Source organism: Dipodomys merriami, unplaced genomic scaffold (assembly GCF_024711535.1).
Source record: "Dipodomys merriami isolate MVZ:Mamm:240054 unplaced genomic scaffold, mDipMer1.0.p SCAF_51, whole genome shotgun sequence".
In the NCBI taxonomy this organism is placed as follows: domain Eukaryota; kingdom Metazoa; phylum Chordata; class Mammalia; order Rodentia; family Heteromyidae; genus Dipodomys; species Dipodomys merriami.
The window spans coordinates 9,038,341-9,056,971 of NW_027206080.1; the positions used below are offsets into that span (position 1 = coordinate 9,038,341).

The 18,631-nt window shown below is 41.2% G+C and overlaps 1 protein-coding gene across 2 annotated transcripts in view; it reads right to left on the bottom strand.

Annotated features, from left to right (window-relative positions):
* Positions 1-13,036, bottom strand: part of LOC138810876 (kinesin-1 heavy chain) — a 41,513-nt gene extending 28,477 nt beyond the window's left edge. For both annotated transcript variants that reach the window (XR_011367254.1, XM_069998266.1), the window contains exons 1-3: positions 12,468-13,036; positions 7,175-7,262; positions 1,205-1,278 (exon numbers count right to left, since the gene is read on the bottom strand). Coding sequence is in view for 1 of the 2 variants with exons in the window: in XM_069998266.1 (XP_069854367.1) it covers positions 1,205-1,278; positions 7,175-7,262; positions 12,468-12,593 (288 nt within the window). In the remaining variant the exon portion in view is untranslated. The remainder of the gene's footprint in view (positions 1-1,204; positions 1,279-7,174; positions 7,263-12,467) is intronic.
* Between the last annotated feature and the right edge of the window lie 5,595 nt (positions 13,037-18,631).

Sequence of the window (18,631 nt, forward strand, 5' to 3'; positions counted from 1 at the left end):
TAATTTTGGTGCTGGTACTGGGACCTGAACTCGGGGCTCTCCCTTAGCTTTTTTCAAAGCTGATACTCTACCACTTTAGCCACACCTCCATTTCCTTCGGACTGTTTAGACGCCAAGTTGGAATAGGCCACAACATCAATACTGACATTCTTATCAGAGAAGTCTGTTAGGCAAAAATTAATCTCTTAAGGGTGTGTGTGTGTGTGTGTGTGTGTGTGTGTGTGTGTGTGTGTGTGTGTGTGTGTGTGTGTGTGTGTGTGTGTGTGTGTGTGTGTGTGTGTGTGTGTGTGTGTGTGTGTGTGTGTGTGTGTGTGTGTGTGTGTGTGTGTGTGTGTGTGTGTGTGTGTGTGTGTGTGTGTGTGTGTGTGTGTGTGTGTGTGTGTGTGTGTGTGTGTGGTTCCACACCATCAATACTGACATTTTTATCAGGGAAGTTTAAATTAATCTCTTAAGACGGGGGGGGGGGGGGGGGGGGTGGTGGTGTGGTGTGTGTGCGTGCGTGCGTGTGTGTGTGTGCGTGCGTGTGTGCGTGCGTGTGTGTGTGTGTGTGTAGAGTATCAGGGCTTGAATTTGAATTTAGGGCCTTGATCTCTGGTTTGGTTTTTCTTGTTCACACTTGAGCCATGCCTCCAATATGGTATTTTAGTGTTCAATTGGACATGTGTCTCAAGGACTTTTCTGTCTTGGTTGGCTTCAAGCCACAATGATCTCAGCCTTTTTTTTTTTTTTGGTCCATTATGGGGCTGAACTCAGGGCCTGAGGAACTGTTCCTGAGCTTTTTTTGCTCAAGACTAGTACTATAATACTTTGAGGCACAGCTCTACCTCCAGTTTTCTGGTGGTTAATTGGCAAAAAGAGTCTCACAAACTTTCCTGCCTGGGCTGGCGCTGAACCATGATCTTCAGAGCTCAACCTCCTGAGTAGCTAGGATTACAGATGTTAGCCACCAGCACATGGCTAGAATCAACTCTTAGTAGAATCAATATAAGCACTCAAATTTTCTCATATAATAGAGAATTCCTGCTTAAAACATTCACTATTTTGTGGTTATGTTGAGCAACAAGACAAAATCTGTGTATCATCTCTCCTGGCATGTGACAAGAGATTAAAAATGTTTCATTATTTTACAATAACTACAGAAATAAGGGATGAATGCCTTGTCTATACTGGAAACTATATCCAAGAACAGATTATAAAATATTACCTCCATTGTGTGTGTCTTCCCAGAGGATGTTTGTCCATAAGCAAATATTGTTCCATTGTATCCCTCAAGTACATCTACAAGAAAATAAGAAGTTTTATATCTCAGGGATTTTTTTTTCCTTAAGCAAGATTCACAGTAAATATATTTTAGAAATACATTTGACCTAAGTGATGAATAAATCAGGCTAAAAAAAGAACATCACACACCCTATTCCTAACCCATGCATACTCAATACTGTAAAACACAAAATACAAAATAATTGTGGGATAAATGGTAAGAAAGATTCAGATTTTCTTTAACATGAGTCTATCAAAGTTTAGTATGTAAAGAATTTGAAAACATGAAAAGAAATAATGTATTTAAACTAATTTTCTTAATGATGAATCAATTATCTAAGCAAGTACTCCCTCTAAGACCTAAGGTTCTTTTCAAGGTTAATGAAGAATTCCATTGCCTATAATTATTTTTACCAATGTACATCTCAAATGTCATTTCATTTGTATTCCAAGGTTTATGATCTAAAAGAAAAAAATCATGCAATTTACATATAGCTATTAATTAGTTTTTAGAAGTAGAACTAATTGGTTGGTCCGAGGGCAGTGGTGTTTACAACTAATTGATCACAACCAGAAGTAGAACTAATTAACTGGTGTTTACAGTGATTAAACCCCCAAACCCATACAAAACACTACATACTCAATCTCACCAACCAATCTACTGTTTTGTTTTGTTGTGCTGGGATCAAATACAGGCTTTGAACAAGTAAGACAAGTCTAATCCTTGTTTTTAGTATTTTTAAAAGGGAAGGGACAAAAACTCCCAATAGTGAGTGAATACATCTAGATTTCCAACAGGTATTAAGCAAAAATGACTAGAAGCTTGGGTCAAGTGGTAGCACCTGCCTGGTAAGTATTAAGCTTAAAGTTTAAATCCCAGTACTACAAGATAAGGGGGTAGGCATTACACCATTGGAAAGATTTTATTATTTTTAAGAAACTTCAAATTGTGGGGGTGGTGAAGCTAGGTACTGTTCCCAAGCATTTGGGGGGGGAGGGGATATCAGTCATGGGGCTTTAACTCTGGGCCTAGGCACTGTCCCTTAGCTCCTCAATTCAAGGCTAGCACTCTACCACTTGAGCCACAGCACCACTTCTGTTTTCTGGTGGTTTACTGGAGACAAAGAGTTTCATGGCCTTTCCTGCCCAGGCTGGCTTTGAACCTCGATCCTCAGATCTCAGCCTCCTTAGTATCTAGGATTACAGGCATGAGCCACTGGCTCCCAGCTCCCAGCTTCTTTTGTTCAAGGATAGTGCTCTACCACTTGGGCTACAGCTCTACCTCATCTATTTTTTTTTTTAAAGGGGTGGGGGGGTGTAACTTATTGGAGATAAAAGTCTCACAAACTGTCCTACCTGGGCCAGTTCAAACTGTGATCCTCATATCTCAGCCTCCTGAGTAGCTAGGATTAGATACAAAATTCCCCAGCAAGAAATCTCAAATATTTTAAACTTTCCCTCAAAGCCTTTTTATTTTTGAGAACAACAAAATCATTTTGTGAATCACAATTATAACAGATGGGATTGCCAGACCTTTGTGAGCAATTTTGAAGAAATCATCTAAGAAAAAAAGTAGCAGACCCATTCCAATTCACACACATATGTGTATATATCTATGTATATCTTTTAGATCTAGATTCCACAAGAGAAAATATGTGATCCTTGTCCTTCTGAACCTACATGGTTTCTATCAGTTACCATCCATTTTCTTACAAATGACCTAATTTTTATCTTCTTCTTCTTTTTTTTTTGGGTCCGGTCATGGGGCCTGAACTCTGGGCCTGGGAGCTGTCCCTCAGCTCTTCAGCTCAAGGCTAGCGCTCTACCACTTGAGCCACAGCGCCACTTCTGGCTTTTTTCTTTTTTCTTTTTTTTTGTTGGTCGTAGGGCTTGAACTCTGGGCCTGGGCGCTGTCCCTCAGCTCTTCAGCTCAAGGCGAGCGCTCTACCACTTGAGCTACAGCGCCACTTCCAGTTTTCTGGTGGTTTATTGGAGATAGGAGTCTCACGGTCTTTCCTGCCTGGGCTAGCTTTGAACCGCGATCCTCAGATCTCAGCCTCCTGAGTAGCTAGGATTACAGACGTGAGCCACCAGCGCCCGGCTTCCGGCTTTTTTCTTTTTGCTTATGTGGTGCTAAGGAATCGAACCCAGGGCCTCAGGCATGCAAGGCAAGCGCTCTACCACTGAGCCACCTTTCTTCTTATGGCAAAATAGTATTTCAGTTTACTTCCTTTATATACAATGTTCTCAATACAACTACGCCACACTCCCTGCTTAAGATCTTTTTTTTTTTTTTTTTTTTTTTTTGTCGGTTGTGGGGCTTGAACTCTGGGCCTGGGCGCTGTCCCTCAGCTCTTCAGCTCAAGGCGAGCGCTCTACCACTTGAGCTACAACGCCACTTCCGGTTTTCTGGTGGTTTATTGGAGATAGGAGTCTCATGGTCTTTCTTGCCCGGGCTGGCTTTGAACCGCGATCCTCAGATCTCAGCCTCCTGAGTAGCTAGGATTACAGGCGTGAGCCACCAGCGCCCGGCTTTAAGATCTTTTAATCAAATACATAAAACTTATGCACAAAATTCCAATTCTTACAGACTTTTAAAAGTTCTTTTCCTAACATCTGTGTTGCTACTGACTACACAATAGGTACTAAGTAACCATTTATAGGGGAATGCCTATATAATATCGTAGGTTTTGGTTGTGTGAACATAATAGAATACAAGGACTGCTAAAACAGTAAGTGCATCATAACTAATTTGAGACTTCAAAAGTAACTTTAAACTTTTAATGATTACAGAGATTATGGTATATTCAACACTGAAAAATGTATGGCGCATCCACTATAATCTCTGATCAATCCTGGGTGCAAGAGACAAAACAAATAATATTTTTAAAAAATGGGTCTGGTGGGGTGGGAAGGTGGCTTAATGGTAGACTGCTTGCTTAGCATGCATGAAGCCCTGGGTTCATTTCTTTAGTACCATATGAACAGAAAAGGCCAGAGGTAGCACTATGGCTCAAATGGTAGAGTGCTAGCCTGAGCAAAAGAAACTCAGGGACAGCACCCAGGCCCCAAGCTCAAGCCCCAAGACTGGCAAAAAAAGGTGGGGGGAGCAGGTATCACTGTAGGAATACAATCCTTATCAATGAGAGAAGTAGTCATTCTTCAGTATCCAAGACAGATTGGTTCCAGGACCCACTAAAATGGAATGGTATGTATAACCTGTGAATATCCTCCCACTTGAAAACATTTCTAGATTACTCAATATTTAACCCAATATAAATGTTACATAGTCATCATACTGCATTATGTAAGGAAACACTGTTAACAGATTTTATGATGTGGGTAGGGTTATAACAGAAAAATGATTTAAAATGAGCCCAATTTTCTAGTTATTATGTCACACAGATAAAAATCATCCAGGTACTGAAGGTTAAGTTCTAAAAGCCAGAAAGAACAAAGGAAACCAAAGATAAGTAACTTGCAAATTTATTTTTGAAAAGGGAAAAGTGGTTATGGCCACCACAGGCATATATCCCAAAATTGCACTAAGGAAAATGTGGTTAAAATTAACTTCATTTTCTGTTGAGTTAGGGTCATACAATTTGGTACTTTGGAGAAATATAACATGATTTCATAAGAAGATCCAAGTTTTTCATCAAATTCTAAGTATTTTGACAAACTAAGAACTAGACAATTCTACAGGTAAGAAGTTCTGAGGTTGGCTGAATATCCAAACAATGTGGTATCATTATTTAATTAAGAGGTATCAACCTTATCCAGTTTTTAAAAGATTAGGCTAAAGACTGAGACATATTAAGCATTTTCAAATATTTTTAAAACTTCAGTGTCCTTGATACCACTGTAGATTTATCAGATATGCTGGAAGCCAACTTAGCAGATCAAGACAATATAAAAATAAAACTTAAAATGTGATCAAGAGCCAAAATTAACAAAATGGCTTCTGTATTTCAAATATTTACACTCCAATGTGCAAGTATGGAATAGAGCTTCAACCTGGCTGTAGAATATATGAAAAATATTTGTATGATTAAGTTGCTCATTTTTTCACTAATCAATCACAATTAAAAAGCTAATGTAATCATGGATTACAAAGATAGTTCAGCCATAAATCATTTAGCTAACAGGAACAAAGGTTTGATTCCCTCCCAAAAACAAACAAAAAGCTGCTATCTTAAATTGTACCAATGAATAATATATCTCACAAAGAATACAATATACTCATGTTCTAATATCATTTTGGAAAACTGACACTTAGCATAGAATAACACTGCTCCCTCCCCTTTGCTGCAGTTAAGTTACAGAATTACCTACCACTTTCCCCTCATTTTATGAAGATTTCAGCACTCCATTTACTGTCTCTCTTTAATACCATTCCTGTTGCAACTATCAGTGATTTCAATGTAAATGAAGGTGACCTTATTAAAACACTATGGCTTCCCAGATCCTTGATCTAATTGCTATCTCCATTGTAAGACCCCGACTTTTTCACTATTAACTATACTGTCTCCATAATACCAATTTTAAAAACCCAACTTCTGTTACTTCTCCTGGTAACCTGTTTCCAACAAACTTTTGTCTTCACCCAGATCCATAACAAAGTAATCTTACCATCTAGTCACACTGTTCCCAGGGTCCCATCAAGCTGTAACTTCCTTGACAATATCCTCAATTCTCTTGCCTTTCTTCTCTTTTGTACTTGCCTGGCTAAACTCCAAATGGATAAATTCAACTCTTCCTGGCAGCTAACCTTACAAAGGCCTACAATGCTACCTGAGAATACAGCCACATTGCCCCCATCCATCCATTTCATGCCTTTTCTTAGACTTTGTTACAGTATGGAATATGGAGTCAACATCTCCCCTCCATCATATCTATAAGCCTGCTTTTATTCATAAACTCTACTTTCTCTCCTGTAAGACAAACTGTGTTCCTGTTTCAAAGCTACTGAATCTCAACCCCCTCTAGCCAGCTTTTTGCTTCAATCTAAGAAGCATGTTTTATTAATCAAAGCTGTCAAAAAATGGAATAAATAATATCAAAATTGCTATTTTACTTTAAAGTTCCTATGATAAGAAGGAATTTTTATAATAACTGGGAATTAACTCCAGACAATCCCATCTTCCTTTTCACCTACAGTTCTGATTTTAGAAAGCTGAAAAAATACATCCTAGTATAAGTTACCTTTCTCATATTTGGCAATCCCAATTAAACTACTCAAAGGTTTTTCTGTAGACTACAAGTTAAGCTTTTCTGAAAGGAATAACAATGAACAAATTAAATATTGATATTTTCTACTATTTTGACACTTGTCCAGTCATTTTATTATCCTTCTCATATGGTCCCATTTCTATAATCACTATCTTGGAAATTCTCCTGGGAATGGCTAATAGAAATGCATCTCTCAAGAACAAGCATGAAAGCCAGACACCGGTGGCTTACAACTGTATATTAATCCTAGCTACACAGAAGGCTGAAATCTGAGGATCATGATTCAAAGCCAGCCTGGACATGAAACTCTTATCTCTAATAAACTACTCAAAAAAAAGGGGGGGGAGACTGTGGCTCAAGTGGTAAACCACTAGACTATCCTGTAGCAAAACAAGGTCAGGGGCAGTAGCGAGGCCCTGAGTAAAAGTCTCAGTATGAGGACAAAAAAAGGAACGAGCATGTAAAATAGTTACTATTAACACCCTTCATTAGGTACTGTGTATAATTAGATCATAGTGATTTACTAACTATATTGACATTGGTATCTGAACTTTCTTCTGCAATTAAGAGAAGAAACATTAAAAAGAAAAAAAATGTGGAGGTAAGTGGGAAAGATCACAAGTACAATTTTATTTTACTACAGGTACACTAAGTTAATGAAATTCACTAAGTTAAACATATTTACCCTTAACGATCTTTTTTGCGCAGTCATTGTATACTTGCTCTTGAGATGTGCTTGACTGGAACACTCGATCAAATGCATATGGCTTGGACTGAAAAACAAAAACAAAAGCATTTCAGTTACACAAATGAAAGGTGAATGAATATTTCTAAATGCCCTTCAAAATAGCATTCTTACTATGAATCATCTCATTTTATCTTAATTGTAACAGACTGTAACCATTATCATCTATAAATCTGTGACAAGAATGTCTCTTTTAGTGTTGTCATATCCCTAGGGCCTAGTACAGTAGTTGTAATTACCACTATTTATGATAGCCATCCAATACTGCTGAGTGAATTTTTTTGTTGCTGTTGTGGAGCTTGAACTTGGGTCCTGGATGCTGTCCTTGAGCTCTTTGGCTCAAGGCTAGAATCCTACTGTTTTGAGCCATAGTGCCACCTCTGCTTTTCTGTTAGTTATTAATGACCTCACATTCAGCTTTTCACTTTACTGAAATAACTTTTTAGCAATACTAAAGTTTGAACTAGGGCCTCACATCTGTGAGGCAAACGTTCTACCACTTGAGCCAAATCTCCATTCATATAATATCTCATGCTTTTTGTGCAGAGCTGGCTTCTGATATTGATTCTCATTTCTATGCCTCATGTTTAGCTGCAATTACTGGGATACTCCACCATACCAGCTTGTTGGTTGAAAAGAGGACCTTACTAACATTTTGCCTGGGCTGGCCTGGAATCAAGATCCTCTTGATCTCCACGTTCCCACTAGAAGGGATTACAGGTATATACTATCACACCTGACCCTGTGACAAATTTATAACCATTTTTTTCATTTAGCAAAAAGTTATGGGATTCAAGACGTTATGCTAGAATGATCAAGACAGACATAAGCATAATTGAGTAACTACAACTGACTCAAGAAACTGCTCCCAGTAACATACAGAGGAGAACCTGAGTTTAGAGGAGAGCAGAAGAATGTCAAGGAAATACTCTAGGAAAAGAGATGTTGAAGAACTGAAGGGTAAATAAAGCCTGGCTCACTCTCATCTTCTTTAGTACTAGTCATAAGAGGGTACAGAGTTGGAATGAGAAAGCAGTCTAGACATTAGGCATAGAATGCTTAAAGAGCCTAAGGCTGGGCTGGGAATGTGGCTTAGTGGTAGAGTGCTTGCCTACCATGTAGGAAGCCTTGTGTTCGATTCCTCCGTGCCACACCAACAGAAAAAGCCAGAAGTGGTGCTGTGGCTCAAGTGATAGAGTGCTAGTTAAGCAAAAGAAACTCAAGGACAGTGCCCAGGCCAAGTTCAAGGCACGAGAGAGAGAGAGAGAGAGAGAGAGAGAGAGAGAGAGAGAGAGAGAGAGAGAGAGAGAGAGAGAGAGAGAGAGAGAGAGAGAGAGAGAGAGAGAGAGAGAGAGAGAGAGAGAGAGAGAGAGAGAGAGCCTAATGCAGAAAGGAGCTTCTAGTATTCAAGAAACCAAAGGAAGTTGTTAAGTTTAAAGTACAAGGGAGCAAGGATCAAATGCAAATGTGAACACAGTGAAAAGTAATTTGACCTCCTGGATCACCCAGAAAGCACATCCGAGACTCCAAAAAACAACCTTGGAAAACCACCAATAGGTTCTAAGAGGGGGAAGGGGAAGACATCAAAAACAGTATCCCAGTAAACCAAGGAAAGAATACAGCTGTGAAGTCAAGAAAAACTACAACTAATCCAGTGACAAAGGTTGAGTTACAACAGGTTGAATGAAGAATGAGACATGATCAAGCACAAAATTTGGCTGTGAACCTAAGAGATTTTTTTTTAAAGTAAGCAAACCTGAGAATCTAAAACCCTGGCAGAAACAATCTAATATTAATCTAGGAAGGAGAATGATCATCTAAAGAAGAGAAAAAGAGGCAAGAAGAGGAGTTCTGAGTATTTCCATGTATCTGTCTACTCTCTAGATATTTTTCCAAAGTGAAAGAAGAAAGCTAGGGCCCAGGAAACAGTCCTTGCTCATAGCTGAAAAAAGAGCTACTTTAAAAAGAACTGCACTCAAAATCTTCCTAAGTGATGAATGTTTACAATGAAGCAGATATTTACCCAAAGCCATTTCTATCCTCCTTTCCCTTGCTACTGTCTGCTAGCTCAATCAGCACCTAATAATCATATGCCCAGTTCAGAAAGTAGGAAGTGATAATCTGCTGGGAGGCCTCTGAAAACAATGTTACTTTCCTAATACAGAGACCACCCCAGCTGCTTGTTCTCCTTATTGGAATGAATGTCATCTCTCTTGAAAACATGAGCAATGTGATTAAAAGTTAGCAAATCAAAGTCAGGGTCCTAAAAGAGAGCAGCAGTATGTACTATTCTATGCTTTTTGTTACATGAGGGAAAATGACCTCTTACTTTTTAAGCCATTATTGTTTTCTTCTACAGCTAAAAGTAGTCCTGATAGATATTCTAAGATAGCCTCATTTTGGCATAAATTTCAAATTTCAAGTGTCTCATTATTCTTTTTTTTTGGGGGGGGGGTCAGTTGTGGGGCTTGAACTCTGTGCCTGGGCGCTGTCCCTCAGCTCTTCAGCTCAAGGCTAGCGCTCTATCACTTGAGCCACAGCACCACTTCTCATTTTCTGGTGGCCAACTGGAGATAAGTCTCATGGACTTTCCTGACCAGGCTGGCTTTGAACCAACGATTCTCAGATCTCAGCCTCCTGAGTAGCTAGGATTATAGGTGTGAGCCACCAGCACCTGGCTCAGTGTCTGATTATTCTTTATTATGTGAATACACAAATAATCTTTTCTATAACTTCTGGAGTGTTTTCAGCAAACTCATTTGAATAAAGTAAGCTGTTTCTCATCCTTCCTGTTTTAGGGATAAAAGGTTCTCTAAAACAAACAGGCTCTATTTTTATAGTTTAAAAGATTTTAAACACATTTATTTCATCCAGTGGGATATTTATAGCACCTTACCAAGCACTCAAATTTTGCACAAAACACAGAGAATCACTGTAATCAAAAGACTTTTCTTCCAAGAGTTAATATTAAAATAATTGTTTACATGAGTAACATGTAAAAAGCGCTAAAACTGAACTTATAAGGTCCCCTTATGGATTCCCAAACAACATTTAAATTATTTTTATATATATACATATATATCCTGAACATAGTTACTGTTTGCAAAAAAATACGTTTCCTTACATTTTCAAATGTTATGTCATCCAATTACAATTTATTTTATTTATACTTTTAAACACTAAATTGCTTTACACTTTTAAACACTAAATTGTTTCAATTTACCTAAAGGTCAATTAACTGTTCATTACTGATTTGCCTACCAATCACCTATCCGTTATTTAAGCTATCATTTAAAATTATTTCCGTTACTAAAATTTTGGAACAGAAAATTTTGAGGTTAAAATTTTTTTCAAAAGAAAACAAACTAGAATTATTTCCCCATGGAAACTGTTTTAACTTTATAGCATATATTATATTTGGGCCACATTAGAAGTTAACTAATATTAGTATCGTTGTGAATCCTAAATTTCAGCATTCCAACAAAAACAACCTTAGTGATACTTACCTATTTGTTTAAACACAGAAAAATCTGGAGAAATAAGACAATACAAATGAAAGAAAAAAACCAGCTTTGTTGTATAAATCATTACTGAAGCGGACTAATCACAAAAACTCTTAAGAAACTAGTAGTCTCAAGTTTGGCAACTAATCCAGAGTTGCAAGGTTCTATGGATTACATGTACAACATAACCTCTTAAAGGAGAAGGATCTCTGTGCTTAACTTCTTCCCCTTAGTATGATATCATTTATATCAAGAGTTTGTTCTCAAGGATTTTGTTAACAAAGAACTGCACTGACAGTCTTCACACACTAGTAATTGGCAGTTAGTGACCTTATGATTTTTTTCTCCCAAAAGTCTACCAAGAGGATGTAAAGTGAACACATTCATTATCTATAACTGACCTTGGCAATCTCACATTAAAACTCCTAAGAACTTCAGATCTGTCGCCAATATCAATAATTTTAATCATCAAAGGTCCATCCATCTCTTTGTGACCTTTTTGCCCTACTGCTAAATTAAATAGCCCAAACACTACATTAAACATATAATTCCACTGGAGCAAAATTAACATATCCAACTTTTATGCCTTCATAACAATGTAGAAAATGTCTTACCACACAGTTGAGCAGTAAAGGTTAATTTAATTTTGTTACAATTCTGTATGCAGCATTTTAATGTTCATTTTTAATGTCCTTGAACTGAGAATGGATTTTCAGAAATCTTCAATATTAGAGATCAGACCTCCACCATCCCCGCCCCCAATCCTCACTTTCTGGTCTCCCAACTCCAGTTGTTTTACATGGCAAAGGAACAATAAATAATAAATATCTCACTATCCCTGGGATAACCTAGATCAATTTTCTTCGAGGCAAACTTGTACAAATAAAAATGGTGGCCAACATTAAAATTTTTATAAATTTGTTTAATTAATACACAAGTTAGCACTTTTTTCATACTGTTACTCCGTAAAGCCCAGTAAAGACCAAGTTTCTACATCTAACACTTCTTTTTAACCCAACCTGAATCTGCTTTGATTGAGTGTATGCCTAAACAAAACCGATTATTCCAATTTCGAAACATTTCTTTTTCAGTCCTCGACTTGTCATTGGTGTTGTTAACGTGAAAAGTTACTCATCACTCCAAGATCGGGGGAGGGGGGGAGAACATCTGAGGTTTGCAGGGTAATTTTGTTCGTTTTTCTTTCTCTCAAGGGACTTCAACACCTAGTTAGACCATTTCTATTAAGAAACTAAGTAGGATCTGATCAGGTACGGCAAGGCTCCACATTGTAATTGAATTCTGAATTCATCTTTTTTTATGAATGGTAAATTTGAGGGCAGGGCACAAACATCAACAGCACCAGTAACTGTACACACGCATAATAATAAGCACCCGCAAAGATGCCCCCAACTTGCTCCCGGGCCGGTCCCTCCAGCGCCCCGGGTGGGGGAGTGTCCCCAAGCCGAGACCGGGCGCCTCCCGTCTCCCGGCGCCGAGGACCAGGGCGGGGGCGATCGTGGAACGCCCCGTGCACTACCTGGCCGGTCCCCTCCGTTCCCCAGGTCACCTGATGCCACAGTACTCCGCCGGGGAGACCTGGGGACCCCAGGCTGCCCCCCCTCCCCGTCCCGCACCCCCGGTCTGCAGCAGGCCCGCCCGCCCGCCACGTCCGAGAACTCCCCGCCCACCCAGGCCCGCGGGCGCCGGACGCGGCTGGGGGAGGCGCTCACCGCGATCACGACGGTGTCCTCGCCCTGGAACTTGGCGACGTACTTGTCGCCGCGGTTCACTTCGGACTCGTTGAGGGGTCTGAAGCGACACATCACTTTGATGTTGCACTCGGCCGGGTCCGCCATCTTTCTCGCCGCCGGGGCCGGAGGCCGGGAGCCGCTCCCCGCTGCTCAGTGCTGGCCGAAGCAGTCGGAGCGGAGGGTCTGAAAGGGTCGCGAGCGCCGAGAGGAGTCGGCCGCCCGCCCGCCGCGCCGCGCCGCGCCGCGCTTCCCCCGGCAGGGGCGGCCGGGGAGCGGGGACTCGAAGCGCCCGCGCCGGCAGCCGTCGCCCCGAGGCTCACTTCCGATCCATCATGGCAGCCATGGCGGCGGCACCCGAGTGTCAGGATCCCTCAGCTGCCCCGCCGCCCGTCCACAGCAGGCTGCAAGGGCCGAGGAGGCCGCGGCGGCCCGACTGGGCCCCCTCCTTTCTTCTGGCGAGGAGTAGGCCTGGCGCGCCCGTCGGCCTCAGCTCGCCGGCTTTCCTGCCGGCAGGCACGCTGAACCTCCGGAGGCCGCAGACGGGCGACTGGGCGACTGGCTGGGCGGTGCGGAGCGAAGCTGCGCAGGCGCGCGCGGCTGTGGGCGTGCTCCGGACGGCCCAGTGACCAATCCGCGTCCGCGCCGGGCCTTGGGGGCCGCGCCGCGGGCTCAGCCCCGGCTCGGGGCTGGGGTCCCAGATTGGAGTTTCCTCTGAAAAGAAAGTTTCCTTGCTTTTCGGTGACGGGACACTGCTGCTCCGCTGCTGCGGATAACCCTACAGCTACGGAAGACACCGCTTTCTTTCCTTGGTGTGAGAGCGTGCTTCACGTCCTAGTTCGTGTAAATACAATAGCAGATCCGTATAAGGAAGTGTTGGGTTGCATTCTGGCCTGATTCCTGGAGCACCTTTTTTGGAGTCCGTGGCAGAAGAAGGAAGATTTGAAAGAAAGGGTGGGGCAGAGCTGTCGTCGCAGCCGTTACCCGGGTCTGGGGGGAGGGGGGGCTGGAGAAAAAGGAATAAGGAAAAAATAATGTCTAAGAAATGGAGATGGAGAAGATTGCATGTGCAAGAGTAAGAGTGGGATGGAAGACGAACCCTTTACACACGCACTCGCGCACACCCTAACTCTGCAGCCTCTGGTCACTCTTATTTCCAGGGCCTGGCACCACCGCACAAGTGGGCAGCAGCAGCCCAGACTGCACCCTGGGTGCCCTACACGTATTCAGTGAATTGGAAATTCCACTCTCCAGATAATGAACTTACACAACTCACCAATTGCAATTCTGGGGAAATGACTGACCCATACATAGCATAAAGACTCCTTTTTAAAAGGTCGAGAAAAGCTTGTGGATTGGGTGTTTTAAGAAAACCACTCCAAGCCAGTCCTTGGTAGCTCACGCCTGTAATCCTAGCTACTCAGGAGGCTGAGATCTGAGGATCGCAATTCGAAGCCAGCTCAGGCAGGAAAGGTCATGAGATATCTCCAATTAACCAGCAGAAAACCATGAGGCCCTGTGGCCCAAAGAGGTAGAGCTCCAACTTTGAGCTAAAAATGCACAGTGATAGTGCCCAGGCCCTGAGTTCAAGCCCCATGACCGACAAAAAAAGAGAAGGAAACCACTCCAGAAGCCTTGGGTGAAGCTAAGAGACAGAGCTCTTGTGTAGCACAGAGGAGGTCCCTTCCCAGGACTGTAAAAGCAAACAACAAAAAACCATTCTTTAGTAGAGTTCATATTCTACTTTTGGAAGATAGATACCATAAATATTCTTGTAAGATCCACTCCTGGATGGCAAGCAGACTCCACCCTCCACGCAGTAAAGTCTCCGCCCAGTTACCTGTGTTACCTAGGCAACTGGCACACCTGGAAGAGGTCACATCTGCATCTGCTGAGATCACATCTGAATTTGATGTGGCCACACCTTTCTCTGCCCATACCCTTGATAAGGCCTAGACCAGGCCCAGACGCTCTCTGCTCTTTTCTAGCTCTTTCTCAGCTCCTTCCTTCTCTTCTCTTTCCCAGCTCTGTTGTCTTTCCTAGCTCTCTCTTTCCCAGCTCTCTCTTTCCCAGCTCTCCCAGCTCTCTTTCCCAGGCCTTTCCCCACCTCGTGGAGAACCAAGATGGCCTGGTGCCAGCCGGAACGATTGAATAAACCTATCCCTTTCCTGAATACCACTTGCGTGGTGCTGTTCTTACTCGGCTATCTCTTTTTAAAAACCTAACAATTCTTTATATTAAATGAGTGAAATACTGCAAAGGAGAAGTACAATGACAATTAGAAACCTTTCCTCTGGTCCCCAGTTTTTGTCTATTAAATGAAATATTAGATTATGGAAACCTACAATGACTCCTGTGTTCACTCAAGTGTTAGCATCCTAATATCTCCAAAAACGAATTTTTAGTTGAATAGACTTAGTTGTTTGATCCATAGCATTGAAGGAAAGCTCATATTAGGGTCTGGATGGAGAATCTCACCTAAAAAATGATGGAGTTAACATGAGACTCTGGGGAAAGTGTGAAATTTGGTTAAAATTCAAGTAAATCTGTATTTCTAGAAACTTCAAACCTGAATTATGAGTGTAAATATCAACATTAAGCTGGACTACAGTGGAAAGAGGCCATAGATCCTATTTGATTGACCACTACAAGATCAACAGAGATGTGAAATGTTGTCTACCCATATATCTTCTTGTGTAAATCTTTACCTGGCTTGAGACTCAAAGCTGCTTCTCTATTTCTTTAGATACTCCAGGGTAGAGTGGTAGATTATCAGTTTTCTGATAGTCTATGATTTTTGACACTGAAGGTTTTCCATGAGTAAGAAGTCAGGAGTCACTCAAAGGAGGTTGGTGTGACACTCTGGACGTAGCATGCCTTGAGAGAAACACTTTTTCCTGTTTTATACTTCTGGTTTTGTCTGTTAGTTAGTCCAGTCTGTTAAGTAAAGGGTAAATTTTTACTTTCTCATCCATGCAGTGCTATTATTCTTCATTTGATATCTTCATATTTATATCCTGTCATGGTAAAGAGAAACAGCATCCTTCTCTAAAAGTAATTTTTTTTTGGGGGGGGGAGTCTGGTCGTGGGGCCTGAACTCTGGGCCTGGGCGCTGTCCCTCAGCTCTTCAGCTCAAGGCTAGCACTCTACCACTTGAGTCACAGTGCCACTTCCAGCTTTTTTCTTTTTGCTTATGTGGTGCTGGGGAATCAAACCCAGGGCCTCATGCAAGCAAGGCAAGCGCTCTACCACTGAGCCACCTTCCCAGCCCAATATTCTGAATTCTTTCTAACTCCAATACCTTAATTCTACTATTGTTCATCTTATTCTTTCTCCTTTTTTTCAGATTTCCTGAAGAAAAAAAAAAAAGGAAACAAATATGCTTAGTCCTCCTGTCTTTAAAACATTAACAAACCAAAAATCTTCATTGATTTTTGTTGACTATTAGTTTTCTGTCAGAAATAAATAAAACCAGATCCTGAAGTAGTAAGTACAGATTTTAATTGGCAATGTGCTACTGAAGTAGGGGAAAGAGTCCAGAGTAAACTGAATTCTGATTTTTTTCAAAGCCAGTTGGGTGCTTAAAGAAGGATGAGGGAGGGACTGGGAAGGTGGCTCAGTGGTAGAGCACTTGCCTTGCATGCATGAGGCCCTGGGTTCCATTCCTCAGCACTACATAAGAAAAAAGCCGGAAGTGGCGCTGTGGCTCTAGTGGTAGAGCGCTAGCCTGAGCTGAAGAGCTAAGGGACAGCACCCATGCCCAGAGTTCAGACCCCACAACCGGACCTCCTACCCCAAAAAAAAGAAGGATGAGGGAATACAGAAAGAGATGAGCCTTTGGTGAAGTAAATAATTACAAAAAGCAGGAAGTGGGGGGTTGGCCAATGTAAAACCTGGAGTTTTCTGAGGGAAGCCCTTTAAAAAGCCTTACAGTTCCACTAGGGATGTGTCAGTGAATGATTAGCAGCCATGTTAGTTTTTTATTTTTGTGTTGGCAGCACTGTAGTTTGAACTCAGGGCCTTGCACTTGATAGGCAAGCAACTTTACCATACCCCCAGACCTTCATGTTAGTTTTTTGTTCAAGTCTATAGTAAAGTGAGGGTGGGCCTTGTTGAAAGAGACCTGCCTAGAATTTGGTCAAGAAGAGAATCTTTTTATGCCATTAAGTGGGCAAAGTTATCTAGAAAAGACTATATCTGAGAATAACCCTACACAGTCCTATTTGAAGATGACAGTAGCCTTCTTGAAAGCATGTGAGCCCTACATTATAATGTCTCCCTATATTGCAGGAGAGATTTTATTTAAACTCTCAATTTAAAAAATCAAATTGGCTATTTGTTTTCCAATAACTCAAATAATGAGCTAAGTGAAACATTCCTGTTAAGCTGGATAGGACAGGTGTGACACCCATTTTCAGACTTTGCAGCAGGGGAAGTGGCGCTGTGGCTCAAGTGGTAAAGCACTAGCCTTGAGCTGAGGACCTGAGGGACAGTGCCCAGGCCCAGAGTTTAAACCCCACGATGGACAAAAAGGAAAAAAAAAAAAAAAGAATGTTAAACCAGACTTTGCAGCAGGATGTCACCAAGGCTCTGTCCTCAACTCTCTGCTCTATAATCTGAGATTACCTCAACCATTGCAAAGAATGTCTTGCCTACAGCCCTGACCTTTAAAAACGACTCTTTAAAGGATGTTATACGCTAACCTCAGATTTAGCATGCCAAAAAATTGAATTAATGATTCTTTACTCTCTGCCACTACTTAATGACTCACCATTATCAGCATTCTTCCATATTTTCAGGCAAAAAAGTTAACCTTAACTGCTAACTACAAGTTGAAACATGGTCATCTGTATTTAAAGAGTTTCAATTTTCACTCCACTATTCTTTGTTCTCCAACTCTGAAGATCTGAGGAATGATTGGTCAAGAGCAGTGATTTCCAAATTTTGTCCATGAAAACAGATTCCTGGGTGCCTCAGGAGACTTCATAGGTATGAAGAAGCAAAGGAAGTGAATAACAAACCACAAAATGGAAATTTCCACTGAGTGAATTCTGTTGCCTCTTCTTTCGTTCTGCACAACAGATTCTAGGAGTCAGGCTTCTTGAAAATAAAAGATGGAAAAGGAAGGTTCTTATAATAGCCTTTTACCTTTAGACCTAACCACATACATCTGGGCAAAATTGCACCAAGATCCTGATCATTACCATAAAACCAAAAAAGGATGCAAATGCTATGTGAAAAACAGCATCCTCCTAAAAACTGTAAAACTGTTCTATCACACTAATGAGGAATAAGGATTTCAGGCAATAAAGGCTTAAAAGTATTTTCACATATGGGTAAATAACTTTAAAACAAGAAGTAATCCCAATTTTTCTTTCAAGTATAGAAAAGACTGCTGTTATTCATCATTAGTGCCAAAAATGTAATTTTGCTTGGGAGTATAGTTTGAAACTCATTAACATAATTTTTCCTTATGAGAATGTGAATGGCCCGTTTACCTCTATAGGCTAAGAGTACTAAATCTCTCCTGTGGAAGTTAGTCTTCAATGAGGCTAGTCCAATGAACCATGTCTCCAAGAGTCATAACTTTCTGTAGCCTCTCTCCGGAATCTTGGCTGGCCCAGTGTCATTCGTAATGAATTCAGTGTAACTAGTTCACTTGTAATATTATCTGCGATCTGAAACTAAGCATGAGAATGCCTTGCAGTTTTTACCTTGACCTCTTAGGAGATTCTCTTTGGCGCTCTAACTACCTTGTAAGAAGGCCAGCTAACCTGAGAACACCAAACAAGAAAGATCATAGATAACCCAAGCAATTGTTCCAGCTGGTGTGAGCCTTCCAACTATCCCTGCCAGACTTGTGAGTGAAGGTGGCCTCACCCTGCATGGAAATCAGAATGTCTACCAATTGACAACCAGCCAGTGATCTCACTTTACATCCTCAATAGAATCACCCAGCTGAGCCCTGCCCAAATTCCTGACCCATAAAATCATGAAATAGAATTAAAAATTGTTATAGTTTTAAGTTGCGCAGTTTCAAATAATTTGTGGCACAGCAAGCAGAAAAATAACAGGATTTGGAACTTAAAATTTGTCTCCTGGGAACAAGCTTGTAAAATGTTACTTATGTATAATAAATGTTCTTA